We start from the raw sequence: 14,935 nt of genomic DNA, 5'->3' as shown, positions 1-14,935 counted from the left end.
ACAAAACAGGAGCATTTATGGTTGACCCACATCTGACTGAGAGCTGGGTGTTGTCTCAGAGAGAGAGAGAGAGAGAGAGAGAGAGAGAGAGAGAGAGAGAGAGAGACAGAGAGAGAGAGAGAGAGACAGAGAGAGAGAGAGAGGGAGAGAGAGAGGCTGCATTCCAGCTCTGCTCTCAGGTCAGTGACCTACATCAGCTCCACACGCAGCAGCACAATGCAGAGAGGGTCACCACACCACCTGAGTGTGACTGAGAGGATTCCACCCAAAACACCTGGTGTGTGTGTGTGTGTGTGTGTGTGTGTGTGTGTGTGTGTGTGTGTGTGTGTGTGTGTGTGTGTGTGTCTGTGAGTGTGTGATTCCGACTGTGTTCACTTTGCAGTTCTGTCATTGTCCTTAAACAAATATACACTTATGTAGGTTGTGTGACTTCTGCCCAATGATTTCAGCAGAACATCGATAAACAGATTCATATTTCTACATAATAATATATGTTTATCTGTATATTTCTGGAGGAATATCTCCACTCCATGAACCTTGAGTTGGAAAAAAGTTTGATCAGACGAGAACAGAAACAGATTAAACTGCACAACCCAAGAAATCAAGTAGTTGCTCATATCGCCAAAGCCCAACAGTCCCTTAAGTTCACTGAAGCTGCACCAGAACACACACACACACACACTCATAGATATCAGTCCACTAAATGTGCCTGATTGTTTTCATCAAGATTTCTGCATTTACCAAAATGTAGAGAAACACAGACGCTGCTTTCTACGTCACCTGAGACTGAGGAGGCACATTTTGGTGATTTGAATGCTGGGACACATGCTACTGTCCAGATGTTGTCTCCAGATGCAGCTGCATGAGCATGTGTTTGTGTGCATGTGTTTGTGTGCATGTGTTTGTGTGCATGTGTTTGTGTGCATGTGTTTGTGTGCATGCAGGTGCACGCTGGGGGTTTTCCTGCGTCTCCAGCATGCGAGGACGTGGCAGTGGATGAAGGGGCGGAGAACAACATCGGTGTCATCAAAAACATGCTGCTGCTGCGACCGTGTACGACTCACAGCATCACACACACACACACACACACACACACACACACACACACACACACAGACTCACACACACACACACTCCTGCTGCCCACGCTGCCACACAAACCAACACACAACAACAAGACAACTGGATCTGAGCTCAATTTGCTCTGAATGTGTCGGCGTGCGTCCGCCTACATGCCTGCACTGCACTGACAAAGCCTGGCCCATCCCCCTTCTCCCCTGCTCCCCTGCTCTCCGTCTCTCCTCCTCCTCCTCCTCCTGCTTCTTCTCCTCTTTATCACAACAAAACCCCCCCGATCTGCTCCCCATTCAGCCGCCGGCCTCCTCAGCCTCACGCCAGCCGGACGCGAGATGAGGGCTGGGGATCAGGGAGAGAGGTACTTACGGGCTGGTGAGGAGGCGACTCCGTAGCGATGGCTCATCCGATATAAAGAGCTCTGCCCCCCCCCCCCCTCCCATCACTCCTCTTCCTCCTCTGCAGTCCCCTCCTCCTCCTCCTTCCCTCTCTCCATCCTCTCTCCTCCACAAGCATCTGGAACAGGTTCACTCTGGGACACAGAGTCAGGAGCATCTTTCTGAAACCTGAAGCAACTATAGGTTTTAAATAATAGTCTATTACATTAAATGCTGAAGAAAGTGAACAAGGTGGCTTCAAACTGCCAAAATGATAAATATAGGATGTGACATAAAGTAGAAAAAAATATGAAATCCTCAAATTTTAAACGCTTTAAAAAGCCAGTTTGTCATTTTTCTTTTTCTTCCATCAAACCAATTAATTTTCTGTTGACTGATAATTGAAGTTTGCAACATCTCAGCAGCCAGTGTTTGCTTTTTTCCGTTCTATTCTAATGAAAACATACTTATAATGATCATATTCCATTTAGCTCAGATCCCAACACACTTAACTAACTAGTCATCACCTGAAGTTCGACCTTTTATTTCTTTATTCTACTAAAGATCCAGTTCGTTAAATCAACAAATGATTTAAAATGAATCTGATGAATGTAAAAAGGCAAAATCCTTAAAAATAAAGAAAAGAGTAATAACATTTAACAACAAACAGATTTAACCAACAGAACTTTATAAATCTCATATATAGTCTATTGCCTTTAGATTTGCAGAAGGACACGCGTTTGTATTTCCTCACTTCAGCTTCACTCAGCAGGGTGACACGTACTGTACGAGCAGAAAATGAGATATTCAAGGTGTAAAATATCTGTAAAAGTATAAGAATATATAAAATATAGAATATCCGGTGACACCAGCGCAGACCTACATCAACAGAGTCCACAACCGGGAACAAAGCACAGAAGCTCATTGAAGTCAGTCCAGGTCTTGAGCAGATTACAGGTGCAGCTGTCCGACGCTGCTTCTGGACCTCGGACATTATCGAAGCTGCCGACACACGCACACGCACACACACACACACACACACACACACACACACACACACACACACACACACACACACACACACACACACACACACACACACACACACACACACACACACACACACACACACACACACACACAGCGGGAAACCTCCTCCTGGAGAAAAGTCCATCTGCCGCCTCCTTCCATCGCAGAGAAAGCCGCCCGGGGTCCGGAGCAATAAGCGCACTAATAAATAACACGTCTGAAGGTCGACGCCGCAACAGGTGGAGGAGAAGATGGAGAAATCTAAAGCTCCTTTCAGACCTGGGATACATAACGTCCTCCATGTGTCGGACTAATGGCTTTCTGGTATATTCACGTACAAGTGTCCGTTATGATAATGTCTGCGGTGGTTTCATTCATGGGCCACGATGCCAACATGGTATTTATCACCAGGTGTGAAACAGGGAGCGGCTGCACATCTGAAAACAAGCAGCGAGTTTAACAGTGTGTCTTTAAAAACTAGTTTGCTGTTGAATGTTGAAAACAGACGCTCGCACGAGTGAATCACTTCGTAAGTTTTCTCGTTATTTATTTATAGAGATAAATATTTATCAGCTGCCGAATTCATATCTTTCCATTTCTATTCAACCCTTTTGCCTGATGTTCATTCATTCATTGTGTTTTCAGGTGTCTTAATAATAATAATAATAATAATAATAACTTTATATTATTCAATACAGGTTTTAAAATGAAAACGTATCAGTATGGATTTGTTTTAGGATCCTCGAACCACTGCATTATCTCGAATTGATTCAGACTCATGGCTCCAAAGTGTTTCCCACACAAAGGTTCCAACCACAGTGTTTTAGAACAGACGTTAAATTATATTATCATGTTCTATATCTCTGTTTATGCTCCTTTTTTAGGAAGATGTTCAAGCTGTGGAGATTAGAATCAAAACCCTCATATCAGCAGCACAGTCGCTCACACTCGGACATGAGTTATCAGATTCTCCATCCCTCCGGTTCACAATCCCTTGTTCCACCATGGAACGCTCCACGTCGTCACCATGACGACCAAAAATAGGACCACTTGAAAAGAACGAGGGTCCATTAAGCGCGCACTTCATTTCTTTTATGTCGGCGTTAGAGCGCTCGACAACGCGACACTAAATAATGTGCAAAAAGCTCCACTTGAAATTAACGACTGGACAAACTGTAATTCAGACACAAAACACTGTAAAGAAGTAAATGTGCACATGTGCCAGGTGTGAGGAGACGGAGGAGGACGACAGGGAGGAGGAGGGGATTGTCTTTTAAAAGACGCCTGCCTCGCGTGCATCTTACACTCAGACAATGAGGAGGGAGGACGGTGGCCCCCGGTGGCCCCCGAGGCCGAGGGCCCGTCGGCACAAAGGCTGGTGTCAGCAGACGGCAGCTGCAGGGCCGGTGACGGAGCACCCGGTTTGTTTTGGGGGACAAAGGCAGCGAGACAGTGTCAACGCTTCTAATCCCCCAGCAAGTCAGACCTCAGCAGTCATCTGCCATAACTTAGTGATGCGAGACGCAGACAAAGGCCGAGGACACGACGGTCATCAGCGCCTCTGAGTCAGCTCCTCTCCAACGCCACCACTGCCCATCCACTGCCTATCCAAACATGTGACACAGTGCGGCCGGACTCCGGCAACGGGACCGACCGCAGGATCCCGTCACGTCTGTGGAGTGGACCGCGACAAAATCTGAGCCGTGTAGGATTCAGCGTGGGTCAATGGAGCCCGACGCCATCATGTGATGCTGTAGAGTCCAAGACTGGAAATAAAGATGGACGACGTTGACGTGTCTCCACTTCCTCCTGCTTTCAGGAAATGAAGCCAAAACGATCGTGGGGTGGAGCCGAGGCATCAAACGCGCTCGACCAATTGTGAGTCAGTCTCATCTGTCAATCAAGACGTCTCAACCATGACACATCAAATAACTAAGATCAAACCCATGTGTCCTATGATGCTTTTAGCTGACAAGGAGGAGGCATACTGTGGCCAGCCACTAGGGGGCAAAAGCTTAACTTTTTGGTAGCAGTCATGTCGTCCATCTTTATTTACAGACAACGATCTGGATCACACGTTGGCAGAGTCGGAAGTGTTGGTTTCTAGAGGAAGATTCGGAAGATGGTCGTTGTCCTGCTGAAGTGAAGGAAAACGTGAGACGAGCGAACATCGAGCAGCAGCTGAATATCTACGACTACGACATGAGAACCAAAAATACTGTTTTCTATCAGCTGTTATATCGACTTAAATCCTGAATGGAATCAACTTTTTCCAAAGTCGCTAAGTTGCAGGACTTGTTTTTGGACATGATTTGCATCTAGTGGCAACTAGTGGTACTGCATGTTTAGGCTTTTCCACTTTAGCTTCAACTAAACTAATATTTACTCTGAGTCGAAGCAAAGAAAAACAAAGTGCAGCAGTTATCAGCACCTTGGTTCTACTCAGCTTCCTGCAGTGCCAGCTCAGAGTCGTGGGGGGTGGCGGGCGGGGTGGGGGGTTAAGTGAAGGCCGAAGCCCACTGATCTACAAATCTACTTTCAGCCCTGTCTGCTACTTTACACACACACACACACACACACACACACACACACACACACACACACACACACACACACACACACACACACACACACACACACACACACACACACACACACACACACCTGATGGTTTTGAGGTGTGTGATATGACGATGATGAAATTACTTCCTGGTCATGTTAAGCCGCTTGTGGGGACCCTCCCCCCGTTTATCGGCTTAATGCCCCCCAGCTCCAGGCCGAGCCTCCGATCTGTGGGTTCAGATTCTAAATCAAAACCTCTGAAATGATAAGATTTGAGTCACCGAGTTCAAATCAAAATTCATCTCAAAGCTTCGAATCCAACTCCATAACGACGCTGGTTTCCCAGTTTGGACTCAACACCAGCGAGTGGACGTAACGGCCGTTAACGGTTTCCTGCAAACTGAGAATCAGAACTAGGTCTTTTCTGTGTCTCTGGTATCAGAACAATGTAAATGAGACAGTGACAGCTGCACATTCCATCACAGCCACGCGGCTCGTGCCTCAGCAGCGGCTCATTAATGGGCTTAGCCTCGTTACACTGGTCCGTCCCTGGGGGGGGGGGAGGAGGAGGGCGTCTATTGTGCGTTATGCTCCCTCTTGTTAAAGATGGCCGACACACTAACGACCCGTCAGCTGTGAAACTGACCCGAGGATCCACCCTCAGTTTCTGTTACCACTTATATATTCAGAGATATATTCTGAAATCACACTTCTCTCTAAGTTTGAGGCGTCTGTCCCGAGCCGTCACCATATGGCCGATCTAAGTCGCTCTCGTGGGGGATAACCCACCATCCCCCCCCTGCACTGGTCCAACCCACCAGGCTCTGCTCATCAAACTGCTGCACGTTGAATCATTTCACCGTCACACAACAGGCAATTATCAGTCACCACTTTAAACCCACTGTCCTGTTTGTTTGCTGGAGATGTAATTGGCATGCACTCGACCACCCTGCGTGCGTCCTGCCGCACAGCGAGGACGGTGAGAACCACTGTCCTGTTCCACCACGAGGAATCTGAGTAACTGACGGAGAGCGAGAGGAACATGACGCTGGATCCTGAGATCAGCCTCGATCTTATGCAGAACACAAGAGTTAGACTATTCAAACTAGAGCAGACAGAAAGCAGAAGGTTCATATTGCAGCCTTTTGGGTCCAAGTCCCTGTTTTCCAACTAAAATATAACGATGATGCTTTAATAAAGTGAAGGTCAAATGCAAACAGTAGAATCCTTCAGGAGTTCGTACACACCTGGTATCAACATGTGGTTTTTGGGATCTGATCACAAGTGGGCAGCTCTGAGTTCAGGTGTGAACGCACTCAGGTGGGATAGCGATCCAATCCCACCAGACCACGTTCAGAGGAGGCGTCATTTAAAGTGCGAGCAGCTCTTCTTCTCCTCGCTGCGTCCCACCATGCATCGCATCTTTACAAGCGGAATAATCGACGTGTTTATTTGCATACAGGGCGCCACACGCGGGGCCACACGTTAACACCAGGTGTGAACGGGGCCAGAGACACATCACCCCTTTGTGTTTCTTGAAGACGTTTCACATCTCAATCAAGAGACTTCTTCAGTTTCAGAGATTCTTAGAATCTGCAGGTAAACACTAGAATAAAGTCTGAAAGAATATAACATAACAAACAGATATATTTTTATACTCCTTTCCTGTTTTAACGTAAAATCTAAATCTATAAATGCAAATCTTTTCTGCATTGTTTATTCTGTAGAATGGTGGTTTTCATATTAGCCATCAGATAAATTGGACGGGTTCTACACAGAACGACGCAGGCAGGAGGAAGACGGATTTAACTTTTCATCGTCTCAAACTTTGGCAGCAGGACGTGAACCCATCATGTAAAATGAAACCTGGACCAGCTGATGGTTTCATGTGTCTCTGTTCACGTCCAGCTTCTACACGAGCACCTGTCAGTCACATTGCATAACGCTGCTCTCGTGCAGATCGGGAGCAAAGTGGCACTAAGCTGCTGGACGGACGATTTCAGGGGCTCCACAGCCGCCTCTCCTCTGTGTGTTGGAATGAGATCTGCATTTATGGATTAATAGAAATAATATCGCTCTATCCTCTGTCGGCTCGGAGCCTTAATCTGCAGCAGCGGTGGACTGACAGCTGGGCTCTCTTCCTGTTTCCCCCACAACGCACCGATGAAGCTGCACCAGAGGAATTCTGGCTTCAAGATATGTCTTGAAATCACAGAAAGAAGCAACAGGTTTTATGGGAAATCATCTAAACGTTGCTATAAGTCCCTGATCATCCAGAGTAAAACGCAGCCGCAACTAAGAGAGGATCAACAGTGTTTCCAAACTTTCCAAACTAACACAGAGTGAGGACGCAGCCTCGGACTACAAGACTCTCTTTGTGCCCTCCCTTCCTACCTGGCCTCGATGTGGTCGAACAGATGCTGCCAGCGCTCGTTGATGTCCTTCAGCTTGTCGTTGATCTCCGTCTCCTTCGTCTTGTTGCTGGCGCTGATGAGCTGTTCTCCGAGCTGCTTCAGGTGCGTTTTGTTCTCGCTGAATAGGTTGATTTCCTCCATACAATCCTGATGACGAGCAGAAGAAGAAGAAGAAGAAGAAGAAGAAGAAGAAGAAGAGACGCGGATAAGTGACAGTTCAGGTTTCCAGAGGAAGTGATGGTGGAAATATTCAGTTTAATCATGTCAGTCTTGACATTAACAGCATAAATACAGATTTTATATAGTGAAACAATTAATAAAACTTAAAACACAGACTTTCAAATAATAATCTTGTTAGTTTTCATGTAACATTTATATTTGAGACAAATTACTACAATTTAAAAAGTAAATTCACCTCATAAACATTTTTCTTTTTGGTCTGTGAGGAATTCTTTACTAATATAAAATTCTTTTAAAAAAGTCATGAAAAGTTCCAACTTTGGAAGTTTTACAGAGTTTTACAAACGTCTCTGTTCTAGTGGCTCTGAAACCCTGAAGTCGAGCAGACGTCAGATCTGTGGCAGAGTCGATCCATTTCAAAATGAAAGTGTTGTCGGAGCAAAACATTAAGATTCAAAGCTCCGGGGGTTGAAAAGCGTTAAACCCCCCCTGCAGGGGCAATAAGTTGTTTGGGCTTCAGGAGCAAGTCAGAGCAACTTCTACTTCCCTCCAATCCCCCATCCCACACACACACACACACACACACACACACACACACACACAGAGAGACACACACACACACACACACACACCGTGACAAATGAAAGGGCCCTGAGTTGAACACAAAACAAACCCGCGTGGCCCCGCTGGAGCTGCAAACAGCTGTCGTCTCTTTAACGATTCACGGCTCTTTGAAAAGCTTCCCCCCCCTCACATCGTCCCTACACACAGCAGCTCAGAGCAGAAATCATGACACAGCAGAAACAAACTGTGTGTTTCAGTGATAAAGTTTGAAGGAGTTTGTTCAGAGACGGTTTCTCGATCAATGTGACTCAACAGAAACATGGAGAATTGGCCGGATGAAAGCTTTTATATTTAATCATCATGCTCCCACACAGCTCCATTCATCCATCCAGCTGTTATCATATTATTAGAGTTCATCCTTCAGGGGTCGCAGGAGGAGCTGGATCCCGGCTGATGTCGGCAGAGAGACGGGGGTCACCAGGTCACCAGGTCACCAGGGTCATAGCTGACCCAACATTCACTCTCACATTCACACCTGTGGTCATTATTAACTGTGCCTCTTTGCCGCAGCCTCGTACCTTCTTGAGCTTCTCCACCATCTCCTCAATGTTGAGGTCGGAGCTGTTCGGCACCTTGTTCTCCATCTGCGTCAGCCACTCGCACAGCTCCTTGTTCTTCTCGTTGAAGATGATCCAGGCGTTCAGGCGGTCGGCGATCTCCTGTTTGCGCAGAGACACCTGAGGGTCGCAGGGCAGAACGGAAACAAGCGTTAATCACTTCAAGATGCTCAGTTACTGTGTGAGCACGTCTCATTGCTGATGTCGTAATATCTGAACAACATTTTAAATTCCCCAATACTCCAGAGTCTTATAGTCTTAAGTTTGGAATCGCTGCCGGTGCTGTTTTAGTTTGAAAACGTCGTTGTGGTGTGGATGCAGCCTCACATGGATTCACTCTGACAGGAACCAGACGTGTTACTAAGGGTGTTGGAAGCTTCAGGTCAGAGAGCAGCTGCACAATCAGACACAACCTCCTCAGCGAAGGCACATTTACATCTCAACACGACTTTTCCACCGAAAACCAAAGAGCAGCACTCGTCCACTTCTCTGGACTCTTCCCCAGGAGGCGACAGAGAGCGTCTGACTGGAGGAAACTGAGCGAATAAACACAGAGAAAGACTCTGACGGAGAAAAGTGAAAGACAGTGGGATCACCTTCCCTTCCCCCAAACTCATTTTCATACAAAAGCTCCTCTCGGCTCATTTCAACTTTTCTCCTCCGTCACCATCTGTTCCCTCGTTCACACAATGACACCCCCAGACTTTTAACACTAACGACTGGAAAACCCCCAAAAGGCCCCGATGCAGATCAACATGTTGTGCAGCAGACGAGACGACGACCACAAACACGTTGTAAGATTCAACTTCTGATTGAATTAGAAAAGTCTGAGTTTCTGCTTTGAGCCTTTTAGCCTCAGAGCAAACTTCGAACTTCTGAGCTGAATCGTCGGACCTGCTGTCGTCTGAAAACACAAAGTGAGTGACAGCTACAGGCTGCTGGTCCCACGTGCTTCACCTTCTTCAAACTAACATGTCGGAGATGTGACAGGCGACAGGTTGAAGAAGAAAAAAACACAACAAGTCCACAGGTAGAAAGTGTGAGGACGTGTTTCTGGTCTTGAATCCAGGTCCCTGGGGCAGAAAAGATTCCATCTTAACTCCTGAAATGACTTCCCCGTGGAGACTTAACTTCATTTGTCTCAAACCAGATTAACACATCAACTGAAAGCGTTTACTGAACTCACACTGTGAAGCTCCATCCACAGAACTACATGTTAAACCATGGGGGAGATGCTTGAGTTTCCAAAGATGCAGCCACATACTCCAGGTTCATTCAGAGTCAACATCAACAAGTTTAAATAAAGAACCAGAACGAGCTGATGAACAGTTTGAGTTTTGCTGCCTCAAAGGAAATGTCTATTTGAGAAGTAAATAGCACTTTGAATGAATATCTGCACCTTCAAATGATTGTTCTTGTTGAATTGGACTCGACACACCAGAAAAAACACATTTACATTCAAATATAAGCTTTTAAAAATGTTTTTAAGCAAAGGAGGTGAACACACTCACACTTGGTTAAAGCAAAACATGACAAAGTGAACTTCTGTGGCATTTTTAACATTTAGTAAATCAACATCTCTTAAAAACCACATGGACCCAGCAGACGCACCTTGAGGCACAGCTCCTCCCACTGACAGTGCAGGTGCTCCACCTGCTCCTGCAGCAGCAGGACGTCGTCAGCGATGATGTACTGGGACAGATCCGTCTTCATGGTGCTCAGCTCCGTCAGGCTCTCGGCCCAGTCCACCAGGGAGTCCTCGTTCTCCTGCATACCATAGCACAGGGAGCACCACAACAAACTGTCAGAGACCCCCTCCACAGCTCCGCTCGCCCACAGCTACTCCCTGACACTGCCGGCCCCCTTTCTCTTTCTCTGCCCCTCACTCCCTCTCTCTCTTCTCTCTCTCTCTCTCTCTTGTGGTTCTCCACGCCCAGAGAGAGAGAGGATTAAGGGCCGGGCCGGGAGGGGTGAGGGGCAGCAGAGGGAGGGGAAGGGATGGAGGATAAAGGCTCTGATGGGTCGGAGGCGATGAGTTGTGAGTAAAACTGGTTTCCAACTTGGCTTTGAAACTTTGAGTGATGTCCCTCCCTCGTCCAACTGCCTGAAGGCTCAGTGTGTGTGTGTGTGTGTGTGTGTGTGTGTGTGTGTGTGTGTGTGTGTGTGTGTGTGTGTGTGTGTGTGTGTGTGTGTGTGTGTGTGTGTGTGTTACTGCTCAAACTCCTGCAGGCTCATTCATTTATTCTACTCATCACAGCCTGTGAGTTTCTGCAGGTTTAGTTTAAATAGTTAGTGTCCGTGTGAGCGGGTGTTTGCAGATGCACCTTGTTGAGTCTCTCGTTCCTCTGCAGCTCCTCGTCCCACTCTGGAATCAGCTGGTTCACCAGCGTCTTCACGTCCTTCAGCTGCAGGTCGCTGCCGGCCAGCCCGGCCTCGCAGCGCTCCCAGTTCTGAGACACACGGAGAAGCAAATCAGAATCCGACTGATCCGATCAATGCGACAGGCTTTTAAAAACAAACAAGACAAGAGAACGATTGCATCTCTTTGTCTTTTGCTTCCTAAACACGTCTTCTGTCGTGAATTAAAGCTGATTGGATTAACTTGGCTGCTCAGGGGGAGCAAGGGGACAGATGGAGGACGGAGCATCCAGATGTCTCCACAGCCAATGAGTTGAAAATAAAAAACTAAGACAAATCACATCGAGCTGCAGCAGCGAGGAAGACACAGGAGTCGTTAGAATTAATTAAAATTAAGAAAATGTTGAGTTTATGAGTATTTTTGTGCATTTTTGTGTGTCAAATCTGATGTTTACCTTTGAGTCTGTGAAATAAACTTGATTTTACTTATTCTGTCTGAATCTGGCTCCGTTCACACCTGGTTTAACATCTGTCCTGAGTGATCGGATCACAAGTGGACACACAAGTTCACACCAGGTATTTTAAACGTGTCCTGTGATTGTGATTGGATCTCACTTCCTTCTCTAATAAATAATAATCCTGTACGTCATCAGTGTTTTGCTCAGTCTGAGTTTACAGATGTGTCCAATGTCCCTGCAGCTGATGCTCCAGAGATGCTCTAGAGATGCTCCAGAGATGCTCCAGACCTTCTAAAGACCTTCTAAAGACATTCCAAAGTGGCCGAGTACCTTGACGATGGCTTCGGTGAGGTCCACCCTCCGGCCCAGCTGAGAGTGGAGGCTGTCCCACTCCTCCTGCAGGGTCCCCAGCTCCGTCTGCAGCTGAGTCTGGGTGTCCTCGTCCCCCATGGCAAAGAGCTGCCGGCCGACCTCCAGCGTGTGGATGAAACTGCACTGATACCTCTGGAAGAGCAGCTCTGTGTGCTGAGGAGGAGGAGGAGACTCCGAGTTAAACAGGAAACGACGATCTAACGAACTATCTGTGGTTTACATGTCTGAACCTTCACTGATGAGTTGCTATCAACAGGAGAGAGAAAGTTTACTGCAGCTTCATTCAGTCCAAATCTCCTCAGCCTCCTTTCATGATCATCAAAGACTCAAAACAATGAGAAATCTCTTCCTCATCTCATCTCTTTCTTTTCAGGGAAATGCAATCAACAGATCTCTGAATCTTTAACGAGCCTTTAAGCTTCTGGTTTCTCTCTGCTTGTGTCTGTGGTGACGACTGGTCTCAATCGGAATAAAACAACGTCTCAGTGAATATCAACTCTCTGCAGGGAACTTTTACACGTTTGGAAATACACAAAATAAACATTTCCAGCATTTTCTGGGTTTGTAAAAGTCTGGAAATTAGTAGATAAGTAAGTAAGTGCAGTATTGACTGTATAATTATGGGATATAAGTATTTCTGAGTGAAATCTTGTATTTGGATTAAATACACACATACAGTACTCCAGATTTAACGCTCTGATGCACCCGCCTGTCTAAATCAAGATTTCTAGATCTTTATTAATATGTCAATGATAATTAACACTGGTATCATGCTACAGTACAGCCAGCAAAAAGTTAAAGACATGTACAAATTGAGAAAATGCCCTAAGACCCCAGAGGGTTAAAGTTTGATAAATAATAAATAATGACTGAATTCTGGTTCCCACCTGCAGGTCTCTCAGCGAGCGCCTGAGCTGCTGCAGGCTGCAGCGGGGGGGCCCGGTGGGGGGCAGCAGGGCGTGCGTGTCCGACAGGAACTTCTGCAGCTTCTTCAGGCTGCGGTTGTACAGGTGCCAGTGCCTCACCAGCCCCTCCACCAGGGAGCGCCGCTGGTCGGCGCGCTGCACCGCCCCCTGCCAGTGCTCCCTGAGCTGGGCCAGCTTCAGGATGAAGTCACTCCTGAAAACACGGAGACATCGTGTGTTTGACCTTCTCGTGGCTCAAGATGAAAAGTCAATAACGATTCAGCCTCTGGAGACCGTGAAAATCTGAAGGAAACATTTCTCTTTGAACTCAAACATTGAATCGACAGGAGCTGAAAGCAAAGAAGATTAAATCAAAGTTTGACCTTTTCACCTCCTGAGATCAAAACAAAAGCTGTGTCTCTTCCTGTCTTTACATAAAGGAGACGCTTGACGGCTCATTCACACCTGGTTTGGTGTGAAAGGTCAGAGAGGATCGGTCAGACCAATCAGAGTCAAGTACAGTTCGACTCCGCCCACGTAGTGATGACGACAGGACGCACGTATGTCAGACTCAATTCTTCTTCTGAATTACAATGTGATCGGTTACCTGTCGTCCACCTCTCCTCTCTGCAGCAGGTGCAGAGCTTCAGTGATGACCGAGTGGAGGATCTGGTGACCGGTGGACAGCTCGGCCTGGAACCGCTGAAACACACCAGGAGACACCGGGGTTACGTCTCTGGGACTTTCCACCTCCACGAGAGGACGGTGATGTTTTCACCCCGTGTGTCGATTTGTTTGTTGGCAGGATTACACAAAGTCTACTGAACAGATTTCCATCAGACTCGGTGGAAGGATGAGACATTTATCAACGAGCATCTGGACAAAGGAGCAGATCCAGGATCAGTGCGTGATATGGCTCAGCTTGATAGGGGACTGTTGGGTGGAGGTCTGGGCTCCGCAGAGGGACAGCGGAGTGTCGGTGAGTCTGTTACTCGTGTTCGATACCTTGTGTGTGCAGAGCTGCTGCCGCAGGCCGGCGTACGATCCGGCCACGTCCACAGCCAGACCGTCCTCCATCCTCTGCAGGAAGGACATCCAGCTCCCACACTTCTGCTCGAAGCTCTGCTGCCTCAGCGACTCCGTCTGCAGCTCACTGCACAGGCCACACACAACACTCATTTAACTTCAGGTGTAAATATCTAGTTTTAGTTTAATAAAAGCAACGATTCCTCTGAGAAAAATTGCTTGTTAGAAGATTTGAGTTTGCTTTATAAACCATTTGCTGTCACAAATCTGATCAAACCTTAGATTTGGGGAATTTGGAGTTTTAGTTTGACTGTGAGGTTTTCATCCTTTTCATTCAGGTCAGTGTTAATCACTAACATTCAAATATAACTATTGACAGAATATTATATGTAATAATCATTATTTTCTGGTTTCAGCTTCGTGAGGATTTGCTGCTTTTCTCTTCACACGATGAGTTTTAGTTCATTTCTTCATCGTTTTCTGACGTTTTATTCACTAAAGAATCGATTCAGTTCAATCCATCGATGTGAGTTATGTCATCTGATTGAATTCAGTGAAGCTTCAATCCAGCACAGTGTTCAACCTCGTGTGCTCGGATCTGCTCCCTCACTGACCTGCAGGCCTCCTCAGCTCTGGCGGCGGCGTCGGCCCAGCGCCGGTTGAGGCGCTGCAGGTGTCGTGCTGCGGCGTCGCCCGGCGTCAGGCTGCAGCTCAGCTCGTTGAGCACGTCCAGGTCAGCAGACCGGCCGCTCAGCTCCAGGAGGCCGGACTGGAAACACACGGAGGCATCAGAGACTCAGAGGGATCACAGCCGTCTGGACTGCAGCACATGGCATCAAAACACGACACGCTACAGACGCCCTACAGACACGTCTGTCGTCTCCTGTCCCTGTTGAGTCCTCAGTTTGAGTAACGACTCACAGACAGAGTCAAATGTTCAGAGAATCAATTAATTTCCGCTGCAACAAACCATGATTTAAAATTAAATTCTGTGGATTG

The 14,935-nt window shown here is 47.0% G+C and overlaps 1 protein-coding gene across 2 annotated transcripts in view; it reads right to left on the bottom strand.

Annotated features, from left to right (window-relative positions):
• LOC124852625 (nesprin-2-like) overlaps positions 1-14,935 on the bottom strand; it is a 40,703-nt gene that overhangs the window by 11,752 nt on the left and 14,016 nt on the right. For both annotated transcript variants that reach the window (XM_047341785.1, XM_047341786.1), the window contains 9 exons: positions 14,551-14,705; positions 13,916-14,063; positions 13,518-13,612; positions 12,893-13,124; positions 11,964-12,158; positions 11,142-11,267; positions 10,429-10,584; positions 8,779-8,937; positions 7,437-7,603 (listed from right to left, as the gene is read on the bottom strand). In XM_047341785.1, the coding sequence (XP_047197741.1) occupies positions 7,437-7,603; positions 8,779-8,937; positions 10,429-10,584; positions 11,142-11,267; positions 11,964-12,158; positions 12,893-13,124; positions 13,518-13,612; positions 13,916-14,063; positions 14,551-14,705 (1,433 nt within the window). The remainder of the gene's footprint in view (positions 1-7,436; positions 7,604-8,778; positions 8,938-10,428; positions 10,585-11,141; positions 11,268-11,963; positions 12,159-12,892; positions 13,125-13,517; positions 13,613-13,915; positions 14,064-14,550; positions 14,706-14,935) is intronic.

This window comes from Hippoglossus stenolepis, chromosome 10 (assembly GCF_022539355.2).
Source record: "Hippoglossus stenolepis isolate QCI-W04-F060 chromosome 10, HSTE1.2, whole genome shotgun sequence".
Lineage (NCBI taxonomy): Eukaryota > Metazoa > Chordata > Actinopteri > Pleuronectiformes > Pleuronectidae > Hippoglossus > Hippoglossus stenolepis.
Note: the sequence above shows the minus strand (reverse complement) of the source record. Positions and strands in the feature narration are given on the sequence as shown.